We start from the raw sequence: 15,509 nt of genomic DNA, 5'->3' as shown, positions 1-15,509 counted from the left end.
AGGAGCAAAAAAGGGTGTGGCCTCATGGCCTTGGATCGCCAGGCGATCAGCATGTCAGGATAAATGTGTAGGATATCACCGTCAGAGATGAGCAGAGACAATTGAAGCTCGTCCGTCTAACTGTGTCGTGTCTCATGCTTGACCGTTGGATAGTGACCGGCGAATTGCCCACGAAATTGGCGGGTTTGGGACCATAGGCATGTCATAGGAGACCGAAACGGGGCATCGTCAAGTGCCTCTGGGGATAGATATCCCACTTAGTAGCCAACATACCTTCATCCGCCCAAGCCTCGCTTTCTTCCGACAATCTGTTCATGATATGTCTTATTCACAGCTCTTTTGGATTGGGTTATACACGCCGACCTTTTGTCTACCCGCGACAGCCGTGGCGCGTCTTAGCCCCCGTCTGCCTCGACTCCGGCCTGCGCCTGCTGCTATATCCATCCGACCGGCCGCCCGAACGCTATGACTCGTTCCTGACCAGCGTCGTGACGGCATCCTCGATTTGCTTGTCGTTCAAACCTGCAGCTTCACGGTCAGCCCATCTGCCCGTACGCACCGCGCACCACGCGCCTTGCCGCCCGGTTCAGGGTTCCGTAGGTAGAAGCCCTCTGGCTCCTCTGTAAGGGGTGACGTACCTTCTAATGACTGGCTCTTCTCCTGTCCGAACTCGTACCTGGCGTACACCTTGGGCGAGGTGCCCTGAGCCTCGCGCAGCATGATGGGGATCGAGGGGTTGTGCTTCTTCATGGTCGGGTAGGATTTCGTGAGGAACGCCCTGGGGGATCCGTCGTGTTAGCCTCAACTCTCTCTCGACATTCCCATGCACCCATGTGTAGGCCACCTCAGCCAGGCCTGGCTGTGTCGTGGGCGGCGAGCATCTGGTCCCAATTGACCAACCACGAGGCGCCCGAATCGGCTTGCTTACCTGGTGGCTGCGCTCTGCTCCGAGGTCTGGCAGAACAGGAAGCGGACCTCCTTGAGGGACCGCGTGAATGCGTATCTGGTTGCCATGTTTTGTGGTCGGCCCTCTCTGTGTTTCCTTCCCAGGGGTGCAGTGTGCGGTGGTCAATTGTTGGATTGGGGGGCGGCGGGCGAGCTTTGAGAAATGCAGGCGAGTGACGAGTGTCGTTGGACGGGTTGCAGGTGGACTTGGGGAGCTGCATAACCCCTGCACAAGGCTGCACCGAGGAGCCTCCCCGTAACCTACCAGGTACAGAGGTACATGCTGCCCACCTAGGTACGTGAGGCGTGCTCTGGGCGCAACGGCAGGTGGGACGGGGCGTCACATTTTCTTATCTCCGGCACGCCAAAGCTCCTCCCCCAACTTTTTTCCGACCCTACGGTTGACCCCCAACGCTCCTTAGATCGGACCCCGATTTGATCTGACTTCGCCTGGATTGGCACCGCGAGAAACGAGAGCCACACAAGACCCGACAAGCATCCAAGCCAGGACAATCCCCAACTCTCCACTCCGGCCAGACCCGCCTCGCTCGCCGTCCAGGAATCTCTGCTCTCGAGCATCTCCTCTGTCCCGTCAATCCATCCATTGATCCCGCAACATACACAGAGAGAGTGAGAGCAGCAGCGACACAGCCATGTCTTCCTCAGCCGCCGCCTTCACCCGGGCTTCCCGCCCGCTCTTCTCCTCCGCGTCCGCCGCAGCCCAGACCCGACAGGCCTTCTCGCGCGCCTCGGGCTTCCAACAGGCCTTCCGCAGCCAGCAGCGACAACAATGGGGCCGCAGGTGGCAGTCCACCGCGAGCGCTGAGCAGCAGGCCGCCCAGCAGGTCGGCTGGTTCAAGCGCATGTGGGACAGCCCCATCGGCTTCAAGACGGTGCACTTCTGGGCGCCAGTCATGAAGGTACGTACAAAGAATAGACCGAGACCAAGCCCCAATCCCCTCGCCTCTCACTAACGCTTCTTCTCCCATCACCAGTGGGCCCTCGTCCTCGCCGGCGTCGCCGACTTCGGTCGCCCGGCCGAGAAGCTCTCGCTGCAGCAGAACGGCGCCCTGACGGCCACGGGCCTCATCTGGACGCGCTGGTGCCTCATCATCAAGCCCAAGAACTACCTGCTCGCCGCCGTCAACTTCTTCCTCGGCGTCGTCGGCGTCGTCCAGGTCACCCGCATCATGCTCTGGCGCAGCAGCCAGAAGGACAACCCGACCGTCGCCGAGGCTGTCGGCGAGGTCAAGGACGAGGCCAAGGAGGCTGTTAAGAGCGCTTAGGAGGGGCGCCAAGGCTATGGTGGTGGTGGCGGTAGGCAAAGGGGGGGAGGACGCAGTGATGATGATGCACAGGACGGCCCGCTGTTCGATGTAGCGCGCGGCCCGTGGTGGGTGGGCAGGTGACGTGACTGGCGGGATTCGGGGGACGTTCCCGACGCGGAGTCGGAGACCTTTACAAAACTTTTGTCAACGAGGGCTAGAGGATAGATGGAGGCCAAGCCTCTGTTCTTTTTGGTCCAGGGTCCTGTCAGATGGCGGGCACGGTGTGGATATTGCATCGGATACTCCCAAGAGCGGCGCGATGCGACGACCTGGATATACAATTAGCAAGTATGGAACTGGAATGTGGTTCGTACAACGTCTCCATCTGCCGGTGTTATGGTACACGGAGTCTACTGTACTTGTGGCGGCATGGGCCACAAACCAACTGGAGGACCACCTTTTGTCACGGTCAGAAGACGAAATGTCTTCCCGCGCTGTAGATGATATTGACTGGCTTAGACTCAGCCCGTACACTGTCACACACACTTGTGAGTTACTCCATGCAAACTGCTCTCCAGGGGGACGATCTCCTATTCCGCAAGCCTCCCGTGCCACGCCCATCGTGTCATAGCCAACACGACTACGTAACTTCACGCTGGCCGTCGCAGGCTACTTTTAGCATAGTATTTGCATTTCCAAAGATTATCAACTAGACTACTACGAGTAGGCAGGTGGGTATCCCGGGCAGCGCGCTCTTTCAACGATCCCTCTCAAGTCTGTGTCTTAATGGTTTGATCCGCAAGATGCCAGTCCTGCCTGCTTTTCTTTCTCCTTTCGCCAATTGAATCAATTCAAGACCAGACCCAGACGCCTTGTGCAGGTCCCCCTCCCGGAAATGCAAGCCAATCCGATGCAATTAGAAAATTGGAAAGAGAAAATAGAACGCCTCTGTGTCTAGCACAAGGCACCAAAGAAACATTTCGCTCGTGCTTTCGTATTACGGCGTGTCAATTGGCCATTGTGCTTACCGATCGGTACCGAGCACGCCATCACGAGCTTCCTCCCCTGGTGTCCTCCCCAGGCCGGGGAGTGGACGATCGACAGGGCGCCGGTGCTTTAGGTGTCGAGAGAGGCGTCTGATGTGGCGGCGGAATCGGAGGCGGAGAGCTACGTTGGTTGCTCATGCGCTCCATCTCGGCTATCTGCGTCGGTAGCTCGTAGCTGAAGCTTCTCACCGAAGAAAGCATCATCGGCCGGCTGAGGCTTCTTTGTAGACTCTGGCTCCTTTGCAATTCCTCCAGGGCTTGATATCTTTCCCTCACGACATTCCCACGGCTCTGTGATTGCTCCGAAGTCATTCGTAGTGTGGTCGACAACCCCTTCGTCACAGCCCTAGTGACCACTGGCGCGCCATCTGCCGCCCGGATGGGAGGCAAAGGTGTGGGTGTGGCGGGCCGTGTTTGAAGACCCAGCCCTGGTGTCCTCCTACCCATTGCCACGTTCGCGGGCCCAGGCAAGCCTCGATAGGCAGTCACAATCATGCCGCCAGCTTCCGCATCTCGTGCTGCCGGCAATGCAGGTTCGAGCCCAGCAGGTACAGAGAGATCAGGTGCAACCGTGACGCCCTACATCACGCTGCACTCGCCCTCGTTCTGCTGGCCGATCTTGCTACGTGTGATGCGTTCTCGTTGGCGCGGGCCGTTCTTACCTGACCGCTTCAGCTCTTCGAGGCGCTCACGGGCCTTCGGGAAATCCTGGGCTATAGTGTATGTCAGCCATCACACACGGTTCTATGGCAAGTTTGAAAAGGGAGAGGAGAAACTTACCGGCTGCTCTCCAGTACCATCGCTTCGCATCCTCCATGTTTGCAGGAACGCCGATGCCCATCTCAGTGAAGTATCCCATGGCATATTCCGCCTTGGCAAGACCAGCCATGGCGGCTTTGCGCGCCCACAGGTACGCCTCGGTATCATTCTGGCCGAGCACGTTGTCGCTGCCCGTCAGGTACCAACCAGAAAGCGCAAGCTCAGACTGGTGCTCGCCCTGTTCCGCCGCTTTGGAATACCACATGATCGACAGCCTCGGATCGATGGGACAGCCCAGAAGCCCGTACTCATACGCGCATCCCAGACGGTACTGACTGAACTTGTATCCCAGATCCGCAGCCTGCTTAAACAGCCTGAAAGCGTACGGCTCGTCACGCAGGATGACGTCGTTCGGTCCAGCAGACTCGTACAACAACCCAAGCTCGTGCAGCGCGTGTGGATTTTCGCTGTCCGCGCTTTCTGCTGCCCGCTTCAACCAGCCAATGGACTCACGAGGATTCCTCTGCTGTCCCAACAGCCCCTTGAGCAGTATCATGCCCACCTTGTACATTGCTGGGGTGTCGCCGAGCATGGCGGCACGTTTATACCACTGGATAGCCTTTAGCGGGTCTTTACGTGTACCACCGCCCTCTTCGTTGCCAATTTCACAGCACACGGCCGTGCGGTAGGCGGCTGCCGCATGGCCGAGTTTTGCTGCAGACTGGTACATCGTAAAGGCCTCCTTGTTGTCAGGCTCCGAGCCAAATAGCCCCTTTCCGAGTCCATCGGCCAGTGTGAACATGGCATCGGAGTTGCCAGCATTCGACAACTTCTTCAAGATCTTCTGCGCATCCAGAACGTAACGTTCGCGGGCTCGTTGGCGCGACTTGGGATCCGCCACGTTGGGCACAAGAACATCGGCAGCTTGGATCAGTCTCTTAGCCAGACGCAGTGCTGTCGCTTGGTCTTGTGGGTTCACTTTGACGGTGTTCCTTAGACGCTCCAGCTCTTCGGTCGTCACGGGGGCCTCTGCCTGTGGTGCAGGGCGGGGTGCGCCACCGCCCTGCATTGCGGTAGGGGCGGGGGCAGGGGCAGGCACCGGAGTGGGAGTGCCGCCGTAGTTGCGGACCGGTAGTGGCTTGTTGTTGACCAGAGAACCCTGCATATGACCTGCCCTCACCGGTTGCGGGTGACTCGGCAAGGCGTCTGGGTTGGCATTTGGCGGTGTCTGTTGGTGGCCTGGGCGGATCGGCATAGGATTGCTGGGAAGTCCGAATCCACCCTGAGGAGGACTTGGGCCGTTCGCCCTTGCACCGTAGCCACCTTGACCTCCATTTGGAGGCATTGGAGGCACGTCGGGCGCCATCTCGAATACTGCCTGCTGTGGCTGGCGCAGATCAGGCTGGGATTTCGCAGTGTTGAGCCCAGGCATCCGGCCGGGCCCTCTTTGGGGCTCTGGGGCGCCGGACTGCATGGACAGATCCAAAGAGTTGCGGCCCCGAGGAGCTGCATCAAAGTTGGGCATGTCGGGTTCAGGCGGCTGTTGCTGATAGCCATTCGCTCCTTGGTCGTCATAGTACTCGTTGTAGTAATCGTCGTATCCGTATCCTTGATCCGGACCATAATCATAGCCCTGGCCACCATAGCCTGCTCCTGGTTGATTTGGCGGGGGCATCCGCTGGGGTGGTGGGCGATGTCCCTGCGCGGTTGAGGGTCGCGGCCCGGGCATCCCCCGGCCAGATGGACCGTAGGGCGCCGAGTCTGACCGATGCGGCGGTGGTGCCATCTCCTGCATGCCTCCTATATTCGATGGCATCGTCATCGTCCTCGAGGGTGGCCCGAAGCCTGGCTCGGGGTAGTCGCCATAACCTCCTCGACCGGGCGGTGGTCCTCGACGTTGCTCTGGAAAGCCCTGCGGCGGGTAGTTGCGCGGTGGAGGGGGCCCTCGCTGGGAGTCCATGGACGGTCGAGGACCGTAGTCGTCAATGGAGGCACCTCGGGTTGGGGCCCTGCCTTTCGGGACTTTTTTCTTGTTGTCAATATCCAGAGCGCCCATTTGGCTGAGAATTTGTTGTTCCTTGTCCAGGTTTGTCTTACGATTCTGGCCTGGGAATGTTGGGAATGGGCTATCGCCAAATCCTGGCTCTCCTGGGGATATTTGAGGGGGTAAGATGGGCGGTCTTGAGCGGTTCACTTGACCGTAGTTAGACGTTACCGCCGACAGAAAGAAAATGCAAAGAACACTGTTGCTACTTACTCGTAGGATCCGAATTAGGAGCTCCAACATGGGGAGGCCGTCCTCGACCGGGCGCACCGTTGGGAGGGTATCCTCGGCCGGGTGGAGGTCTCATCATGGGACCGCCGCGGCCTCCATTCATAGGCGGTCCTCTCGACGGACCGCCAGGGCCTGGTCCGTAGGGATCCCGCGGGGGCGGGCCTCGCGGGGCAAAGTTCCTGTCGTCGTATTGTTGTCCATAGCCCTGATCATAGTACTCGTCGTATCCCTGACCGTACTCATCCTGGTACTGGTCGTACTGTTGGTCGTACTGTTGTGGCCCCGGCGCAGGAGTGTACTGGCGCTGGGGTGGCGGCCGTGGTGCTCCTGGGCCGTTGAAGGGACGCGGGGCTGGGTACCCTCCGTTATAAGCCATTTGTGCGTCTAGTTGTTTCTTTGCTGCTCTCGTGAGCTCGCTGTCCACCGTCGTGTCGGTTGCAGGAGGGCTGCACCTGACTTTAGTCGATCGGACCCTCGTTCCTTGTCCGATTCGACGTGTGATGCTTTAGAAAAGTAGCAGCTGTATTACTTCCATGAGACGCGGTGCTAGTCTGGAAACAAGAGGGCACGTCCAACGGCGGTGGTGAACGGAAGAGACAGACTGGGTGCGGTGCTCTTGCTCGTGGCAGTACTGCGCGCGGCTGTCGTCGCCTGCGGGTGGCTCCTCTTCCTCGCGGCTTCGGTGGTGATTCGGTAGCTTCGGGAATAGGACGACGGACTGCCTTGGAGCACAAGTCTCAGACTGTTGTGGGCCAGGCTGAAGCTGTCTGGTGTGACTGGTGGTCTCCTGTGACGAGCGGGAGGGTTGCGCTGTGCCCGAGTCGAAAATCAAGCCTGTCTCTGTCAAGGACTGAAAGAATGCTCCGTGCGATGCGATGCGCTGCGCTGAGCAGCGATGCGATTGCGGTCGGTCAAAGGAGTGAGTGGTTGGAGCAGTGTGGAGATGGACGTCCCACTTCGGCGAACAGACAAAGAATAAGGAGTATTGTTGGGGAAGTGAAGAGAGAAAGGAAAAAGATGATAAAACAAAAGCTTGGAATTAAGAGAATGGACCGGGTATCCAGTCGTCCAAAATGCGTACTGTACTGTCAGGAGGCGACATGGAGGTGGAAAGGATGAATGGACGGGTGGTGGTGGAGTCTGGAATGGGGCAGTTGCAAGTTGCAGTTGCAGGTTTGGGGGAGGGGGCTTGTGGCAGGGCATGCGGGCAGGCCAGGGCACCTGGTAGCAAGCTACCTAGCTTGGGTAATGGGCTAGGACCACTCTGCAGATGCGGGTGGCCTCCAAAACTGGGGAAACCTAAAAGCACGTACCGTTCTCTGAGTCTTGTCGGCACCATGTGTTTTGGTCCGGCTGAGGGGCAGCCCGCTGAGAGACGCCTCGACAGGCTGGCAGGCTGGCTGTTGGGTTGGGTTGGGTTCGTTGGGTGGCTTTGCACAGAGATCTATCTCATCTAATTATCTGCGGTATCATCGATGAGACTGCAGGGGACGGCACAAATTACATGTCATAGCTAAGCTGTAGTATGGGCTCAGGCATCACAGTCACGGGCGGAGGCAGCCTTGCCCATGACCCAAGGTGAGGGTGTTATTCTGAGCGTGCGGGTGCAGTCCTGTGTTTCCGTATCATCATCATCACTCGTACAGAACAGTACCGTCGACAGTACAGTACACGTACATTGGGGGCGCTAAGAATAAGATCAATGTTACACTGGTGCTGCTTGTTGTCGCCGTACATACACAAGCCTTCAGTATTCGCCGCCGCCGATACACACCCTGGGTACTTACTACCCAGCTGTGTAGACGACACTACTGCAGGCACGGCAACTTCCCGAGGACCGGGTGGTGATCTGATGCTGCACCAGAAAGATCTTTACCACCACACACACCCACCTCGCCCTCCCACCCCCTTCTACCCCCTTCTACCCCCACCAAGCCGATCCTCCCGTCGTTCTTCAACACCATCCACCGACTAACCAATACGTTCTTCAACTTCTATGTGCTATACATGAGGGACTGCAGTTACTCTTTTGACAAAATAGATCCAGTCCCATTAACCAGAAAAGAGCAGGGGCGTTCATGCCCTCTGGAAATGCCGCGAGTCCGACAGCAAGCAGCACAGCTCAGCACCCCACAGACTCATCCAAGCGCATTGATGAAGTGTCTCGAATTTCCACGCGTTGTCTCCCCCAGTCACGAACTGATCGCCCTCAGACGAGACTTGGCAAAACCCTCCTCGTCTCTTCTTTTCTGACTGCCGAACTCTCTTTTCAGCTGCCTGTGACAGTCTGCCTCGACAAGCCAGGACCTTTTGCGCCTCAAATCATCTCCGCCTGCCTAACGCATTGCACACGCTCTCCACACGCAATATGTCGGCTTAAAGCGACATTTCTCCCCAGGCCCTGGGGCGGCCCTGGGGCAGCCCTGGCATCCCGCAATGCCGAGACCGTGATTGGAGACTTGCCTGTCGCCAGCACAAGGTTGTCCCTCACAGACCTCCCCTTCTTCATGCCCACCAGCAATCCTCCAGCTTCATTGCTTTCTACGCTGCGTATTGGAACGGATGGGGCTGTTTTAAGAGGCCTGTCAAGCCATCGCCGCCAACTGCTCATCGTACGGTATGCAGCGGTCAACAACCCCCAAGTGTCATCCTGTCCTCAGCAATGCTTCATCCTTCTCCCCCGTGTCTTCGCTCCTCCGCGTCAGAGCCTCCCTACGCGGCTCGAAACACGTGGGCTGACTCAGGCGTGAGACTTAACGGTCCGCTGCGCTGGAGGCTTGTCCTCATCCCATTCCAGAGACATTAGAATACAGGCCGAGCATGATCTACGAACAGGGCATCTCGGTAACCTTCCTTGAGACTCTCCCGTAAAGCTTTCCCTTGCCCTTGAATCTCTGTCTGGGCTCCCGACGCTGAAGGGTGTGTTTGGGAGATCCCTGCCCCATGACACCGGTTTGATGAGGCTCTGTCCCGGCGCAATATCTTCCCGGCAGCGTGCAATATACATGACCAGGTTACGCGGGAGCAAGCCTCACCAGCCAAGCCACGCAGCCCTAACCAGGAACTGCCCTCGTAGCAACCAAACTCTTCTCAGGTAATCACCAAGTAAACCTTCACGAACCCAGCACTGGTCATTGTGGTGATACAATAACCAGGGATGGAGTCCTTCATGACAGCCTCAGAACATTAGATATCACGCACAGTTCGATGGTGTATTACAAATCTGTTACCCGACAGGAACCCTCGTAGGCCTACAGTTTCAGGATCTCAGCCCTGAGGAAAATCTCATCGGGCTTGGCCATTTCATCCCGCCAGCACCATCGGGCAATGAAGTATCCTGATTCACCAACCTGCAGGACTTGGCGAGAGGGCTCGCTGGCCTGGCCCCAGCTCCTCGACAAACCATACAAACATCGAAGCTAAATGGTTTTCAAAACAAATTCCACAATTAAATGCTCCTCGAGGGAAACACAATGCGGCTAAGCCTGCGCGTCTGGCTCAGATAGATTGCCCTGTCCGACCACTCACGACCGCGATTGCTCCCTGTGGCTTTGCATCGTCCCTGACGCTCCTCGACAACCTACCGTACAACCTGGGGGCTTTGCTTGCCTGTTTACAGGCGGTGTAGGGACCCAAGGTTGCATCGAACTGCTCAACTTCAGACGCAATAACAAATGGAAACGGGCTTCCGGCCCGTGGGACTGGGAGCGAACCCAATACCAGGGCGCGGTTTTTTGCACTGCCTCAGTGATGGCCATGTTCGTGGGGAACCTCGACAACAAAGAGGGAGGCCGCATTGCATATTTGGGGGCGAGATGTTTGGTACTCTGGTACTCTACCTAGGGAGGCAGCCATAGGGCAAGAGTGATTCGCCAGAGCGCACACGTGCTCAGTTCACGAGCAAATCCCCCCCTGGCGTCCGTCCCATCTTCACTCGAGCAGGTAGTAAGCATGCATACTTCACCTGTATCATGGTCGAGACTGGAGATGCAGCGTCGACTTTGGTTGAACGTCAGGGGGTGGGCCCCTAGCCAGACGGCCCGTCCAATGAGTGAGCTCCCGTCTCCCGCTGACAGCCCGGGCGGCAATTCTGTCTAGCTGCCGCCGTTTTCTGCAGTGAACCAGCAGCCATGCGCCAGTGTCAACGACGTCACGACGCCCGAATTTGAGTAGACAGGGCTGCTTTGAACTGAAACTCATCCTGTGGTTTGATACATTTCACTCACTCATTGGATCGTTCGTGCCACACTCCACCACTACCAACCATGTCGAAGAAACCAACAAATTGGGGGATGTGGGCAAAGATGATCCTGGGGTGAGTCTTGTTTTTCCAGAAAACCACTGGACGCGCTTGTGTCCCAACAGCCAGCCAGCCAGCCAGTCGACTGACCGATCTCTGCAGCGGCGGCGCAATTATCGTGGGCGGGCCAGCGCTCACATACTGGGTCTCCCCAACAGAGGAGGAGCTCTTCAAGAAGTACAACCCTGACCTGCAGAAGAAGAGCCTCGCCAACAGGGCCGAGCGGCAGAGGGAGTTTGACGACTTTGTGGGCAAGCTGAAGGAGTACTCCAAGAGCGATAAGCCAAGTATGTCTACCTCATCTTGGCGATATATCAATGCTCTGAGCCAGGGAGACGAAGAGAGGCAAAGTAGCTTGTGCTAACAAACTGCAGTATGGGTCGTGCAGGCTGAGGCAGCGGAGCAAGAAAAGAAGATGCGGCGGCTGCAGGTGAGGAAGTCCGCCGAGGAGGAGCGGTTACGGCGCGAGGCATTGAGGAAGGAGGCCGGTCTGCCGGCGCAGAAATGAGGCGTCTTTGTACGATTGTATTACTATGGCATCAGCTGGCATCTGGCGGATTTTTTCACACGGCGTCAGGGAGCATTGGGATCGGGTCATGAGGACAGGAAAAGGAGGCACTGATATATGTTGGATCTTCTCGAATTCGGGTTCGTCCTCACAGGTGCTGCCTCAGGTCTTGGTCGGTCCAGGACATCATTCTATTCCAGGGGGGCGGGGACTGGGTTCAGTTCGACGTACAAGCGTCACATATTTCTTATCCTGTGAGCCGGCTGTATGAGGTTTGCAGTGGGACTGTCAGCAGCGAGGCTCAGGCATGAGGTTGTGTGCATCAATACCGCCTAATGCGGTTTCTCTACATGGAAGAGATTCTCCTCACTTCTCATATACCCGCTACTTCGCCTGTCCCTCATTTCGGTGTGTCAAGTCAGGATTGCCATACGAGCGAAATATCCTAAAGTCAATCAGTCTCATCAATCGTATGAGCACAAAGTGACCGAAGTGGTCCGTGCTCCTCGCTTCACGCCTGCCAGTCGAAGCTAGAACCTCCTCTTCTGTCCGACTGACTGACTGTCTTGGAGGGGCCGGATGCAGGCCGGATCACGTGGACTTTCCGGGGGTCGCAAGCAAAAATTACACTGCGTACCACACAACCCAACCACGCACCTCACCAACCTCCCTGCGGCCATCACGTCGACGAGCACGAGCGAATTGTCAAAAGTGAGTACGCTTGAATTTTGGGCCATGTCTTGACGGTGCGATTTCATCGGCGACGGGAAAGTACAGGGCGGGATTTGGGAGGGCCTGAGGGCGCAGGACCAAAAAATTATGGAGGCTCTGGGCAGGGCGAGACTGCAGGCACAAGAGCTTGGGTTGGGGTCATTTCTTTGCGACAGCTCGGGCTGACACGAGGCTACACACAGTCAGGCGAACCTCCCTGATCTCCATCTCCAACCCTCGAAACCCGATCACACCCCGCCTCTTCCTCTCACACACACCCCCTCGCAAAGATGGCCGACGTCCAGGAGCGCCTCAAGAAGCTCGGTGCTTCCGCCCGTATTGGTGGGAAGGGTACCCCGCGCCGGAAGATGAAGCGGGCGCCCCAGCGGTCCGCCACCGACGACAAGAAGCTCCAGCAGGCCCTCAAGAAGCTCAACGTCCAGCCCATCCAGGCCATTGAGGAGGTCAACATGTTCAAGAGCGACGGAAACGTCATCCACTTCGCCGCACCAAAGGGTATGTGACACGGACCCACACGCTTCCTTCCTTTCCTCCCTCACGGCTCGAGGCTGGCCCAGCTCGAGACTGCCCCGAGCCAACAGTTCGGGAGGGCAGGGCATAGGCCATTGGCCAATACATAATGAGGTGATGATTCTGATGCGACGGCCAATCAAACAGTGCACGCCGCCGTTCCCGCAAACACCTTCGCCATCTACGGCAACGGCGAGGACAAGGAGCTCACCGAGCTCGTGCCCGGCATCCTGAACCAGCTCGGCCCCGACTCCCTGGCCTCCCTCCGCAAGCTGGCCGAGTCCTACCAGAGCATGCAGCAGAAGGAGGGTGACAAGGAGGCCGACGACGACGAGATCCCCGACCTGGTGGCCGGCGAGAACTTCGAGGGCGAGTCCAAGGTCGAGTAGACGTCCCGTCCAGTGGGGAAAACAAAAACACACTGCTGGGGTTGTGGGATGACGGACCCGAAGCTACGAAAGGGGGACTGCTGAGGAACGAGCAAGGACCCTGCACTGCTATTGATATATGGAGGCGAGAATCCATGGGGTGTCTCGGTCTGACGAGCACCGGCGGTGGGAGGTGAATCGCTGCGAATCCCGCGAGAAAGCATTATCCTGTTTTATAATGAATACGGCCAGGGTCAAAGGGAACGGCAGATCATGAGCTTCGTGATACAATCCTAGCATTTGGGATAACCGACCAAAAATGAATGAAATGAACCCAGTTAGGTTCTCGTGCCTGTGGTGCTATGCTACTGACGCACAAGACTCCCGGCCGGATTGCACTCGGAATAGAGCTGCCCGCCTTAGATATCATTGAGTACACACAAGACATGGGCCCAGGTCTACAGAGTTAGCAGATCGTGTTAAAGTGGCTTTTTGGTCCGGCAACTTCGGACTTTGACCCGGGCAATAAGGACGGCTGCAGAACGCGTGATGAGTCGCCATGGTCTGGTCCCACTGTCCTTTAACCAACGTCATAATATCCGTATCTGCGGAATGGGCGAGGTGCTGTACAGCTTGAGCACGAACAGGCGATGCTATAGTGAAGTACACTGGGGCCTTGAGCAAGGTGCCATGCTCACTTGCTTTTCTTCGATGTCCTGAAGTCGTCCCCTCACAGTTTCATGTGCTTATCTTCTCATCGGTTTATATTCGGGTATGAAGGCGTCAGAGTCTTTGAAGAGATATGCATTCGACAACTATGGCCTTCATGATCTTGAGTTCTTGCTGCCCTGGTATCCTCACGCTCAGAAGACAGCTTGACTTTACGTTGATCCAGAGTTAAAGCCTGTTCTCCAGTATTGAGCCGGCGTAGATGCAAGCACTGTCCCATCAGGTTGGTCCGTCGAAGTCCTCGTCGCCAGTGTTCCTAACCCAGCCCTTAAGCGCCTCCTTTCGCACGTCTTCTTTCACCTTGCTTCTCATGGCCAGTACAGAGCTTTTCTTAAGAGCCCCGTACGTCCCGAGGGTCGGCGGAATCCTGTCTGACTCAACCTGGCGCGCAATCTCCTGCACAAATGCCCACATCTTTTCCCTTGACACCGCACTGCCTGCTCGTGCATGCGACTGCTTCCGCCCCTGAAGCACGCCTCCGATCAGGTTCTCAGCCAGACCACTGCAAGACCAAGCCATGGCAAGATTGCTCGCCACGTACCGCAGCCCCTCGCTATGTCCCGGGCCGCGGCGGGAGTATTCAAACTCCAGCCCCGTAGTACGCACTACGAACGGGTGGAATCCGTATCCGTCCTCCCACCCGGCCTCGACTGCACCCAGGGGCGCCAATCTGCCCCGGGCCGAGAAACACCTCTCGCAAGCCGCGGCGGAAAACTGGCTCTCCGGCAGCACGAGAGAGGAGAGATACACGCCGGTGGGCGAGACGAGCAGCGCCGCGGGCGAGCCGAGAAGCGAGGTGCACTGCTTCAGCGCGAGCTTGTCGGAACACGACTTAGACAGCGAGGGCGGTGCGTCCGCGCGGGCGTTTCCGGCGGACGACGCCTAGCTGGTCGAAGCATGCGCGCCCGAGGAGGGCCAGCTCCGGTGTAGATGCCGGCGCCCCCTCGGGCATCAGGTGCGGCGGAAGAGGGCTATCCCACGGGGACGCGTCCTGCTGGGCCGAGATTGTCAGCTCCATGGATGCGTCGCCGCAGGGTGCCTCTGAGCAGTACATGTGCAGCGTCACATCTTCTCTCCAGCAGAAGTGGTGCCTTCTCCCAGATGATTCGTTCGCCGTGGGGCTGGTGATCCGGCGGACATATGGGGAGTCCTTCCCGTCGGTGACCATGGCCTTGCACTCCTGCAGAACGAAGTGGTTGAAGGCCCGGATCACTAGGACTTCGGCGTGCCAGTCATGCAAGACCCTGCCTCTAGTGGAGGGTAATTTGGATGCTGGCAAGCACTTCATGCCGGTCCTGATATAGGTTAGTATTTTCACCTCAGAATTGTGAGCCACTTTCCACTGGTGTCATGCCTGCTGTCTTGCAACTCCAGCACTTGTACTCGGTGACCGGTTTTCCAACAGCGCAGCAAGGCACATGGAAGCGACCACATGACCACGATGGGAATAATCGCAGGCTGGAAAGGTAACGCACATTCCATGTAGTAGTTCGAAAAGAGTTGAAGAACTTACGCCAGGGCCAAACATTTCAAAGATCCGTCGCCATGTCTGGCGACTATCCCAGCCAGAGGCACCCATTCTCGGGTGCCATTATCGCGGACGGATGGCTTCCTCTTCGCAGGAAGCCTGTCGAACAGATGTAGGACGATAGAGGCTACTTCATCTGCCTCGGGTGGCATCAGAGAAATGGTGATATATATGCATAAATCGAATGGGATCAATCGCTGCTGGTCAGAGGATACATGAGACAGGGCCGACCATCAGCGTGGATTTATGGGCAAGTCGAGAGTGGTTCTCGAGCCTCCAAAGTCAGGTGTTCCAAGATAGGGAGATTAAACGATAATCAGTTCTGTCACAGTCTGTCAATTGAGCAACTCGACCAGGAGATATCGCTGAGTTTTGGGAGACTTTAGCGTAGGAACCGACCATGGGTGCTTCAACTGTGGAGGGGTCCTCGCAGCGTAGCTAGAAGACAGCAGGACAAAACTGGGAATTGCCCGAAATCCAGCAGAGGGACTAACTCAGGCGAGATTCAAGTCCAATTTATATGATCACTAGAAAATAACTC

At 57.3% G+C, this 15,509-nt stretch overlaps 6 protein-coding genes across 6 annotated transcripts; 3 read left to right on the top strand and 3 right to left on the bottom strand.

Moving 5' to 3' along the window:
- Positions 1 to 463: 463 nt before the first annotated feature.
- Positions 464 to 1,014, bottom strand: INS49_001709 (uncharacterized protein; the record flags this gene model as incomplete). The annotated part of the gene is made up of 3 exons (XM_043162533.1): positions 464 to 522; positions 639 to 778; positions 929 to 1,014. 3 exons carry the CDS (start codon positions 1,012 to 1,014, stop codon positions 464 to 466), a joined length of 285 nt encoding a protein of 94 aa, XP_043031039.1.
- A 584-nt stretch (positions 1,015 to 1,598) lies between these two features.
- INS49_001708 (uncharacterized protein) lies at positions 1,599 to 2,231 on the top strand (the record flags this gene model as incomplete). Its single annotated transcript, XM_043162532.1, has 2 exons — positions 1,599 to 1,865; positions 1,941 to 2,231. The coding sequence occupies 2 exons, from the start codon at positions 1,599 to 1,601 to the stop codon at positions 2,229 to 2,231; spliced, it is 558 nt and encodes a 185-aa protein (XP_043031038.1).
- A 1,607-nt stretch (positions 2,232 to 3,838) lies between these two features.
- Positions 3,839 to 6,669, bottom strand: INS49_001707 (uncharacterized protein; the record flags this gene model as incomplete). The annotated part of the gene is made up of 3 exons (XM_043162531.1): positions 3,839 to 3,972; positions 4,040 to 6,124; positions 6,276 to 6,669. The coding sequence occupies 3 exons, from the start codon at positions 6,667 to 6,669 to the stop codon at positions 3,839 to 3,841; spliced, it is 2,613 nt and encodes an 870-aa protein (XP_043031037.1).
- Positions 6,670 to 10,558: 3,889 nt separating this feature from the next.
- On the top strand, positions 10,559 to 11,101 carry INS49_001706 (uncharacterized protein; the record flags this gene model as incomplete). The annotated part of the gene is made up of 3 exons (XM_043162530.1): positions 10,559 to 10,608; positions 10,696 to 10,880; positions 10,968 to 11,101. 3 exons carry the CDS (start codon positions 10,559 to 10,561, stop codon positions 11,099 to 11,101), a joined length of 369 nt encoding a protein of 122 aa, XP_043031036.1.
- Positions 11,102 to 12,102: 1,001 nt separating this feature from the next.
- Positions 12,103 to 12,732, top strand: INS49_001705 (uncharacterized protein; the record flags this gene model as incomplete). Its single annotated transcript, XM_043162529.1, has 2 exons — positions 12,103 to 12,328; positions 12,491 to 12,732. The coding sequence occupies 2 exons, from the start codon at positions 12,103 to 12,105 to the stop codon at positions 12,730 to 12,732; spliced, it is 468 nt and encodes a 155-aa protein (XP_043031035.1).
- A 927-nt stretch (positions 12,733 to 13,659) lies between these two features.
- Positions 13,660 to 15,120, bottom strand: INS49_001704 (uncharacterized protein; the record flags this gene model as incomplete). The annotated part of the gene is made up of 3 exons (XM_043162528.1): positions 13,660 to 14,256; positions 14,318 to 14,735; positions 14,954 to 15,120. 3 exons carry the CDS (start codon positions 15,118 to 15,120, stop codon positions 13,660 to 13,662), a joined length of 1,182 nt encoding a protein of 393 aa, XP_043031034.1.
- Between the last annotated feature and the right edge of the window lie 389 nt (positions 15,121 to 15,509).

The sequence above is a fragment of the Diaporthe citri genome (genome assembly GCF_014595645.1).
Source record: "Diaporthe citri strain NFHF-8-4 chromosome Unknown scaffold_1, whole genome shotgun sequence".
Taxonomy (NCBI): Eukaryota; Fungi; Ascomycota; class Sordariomycetes; order Diaporthales; family Diaporthaceae; genus Diaporthe; species Diaporthe citri.
Note: the sequence above shows the minus strand (reverse complement) of the source record. Positions and strands in the feature narration are given on the sequence as shown.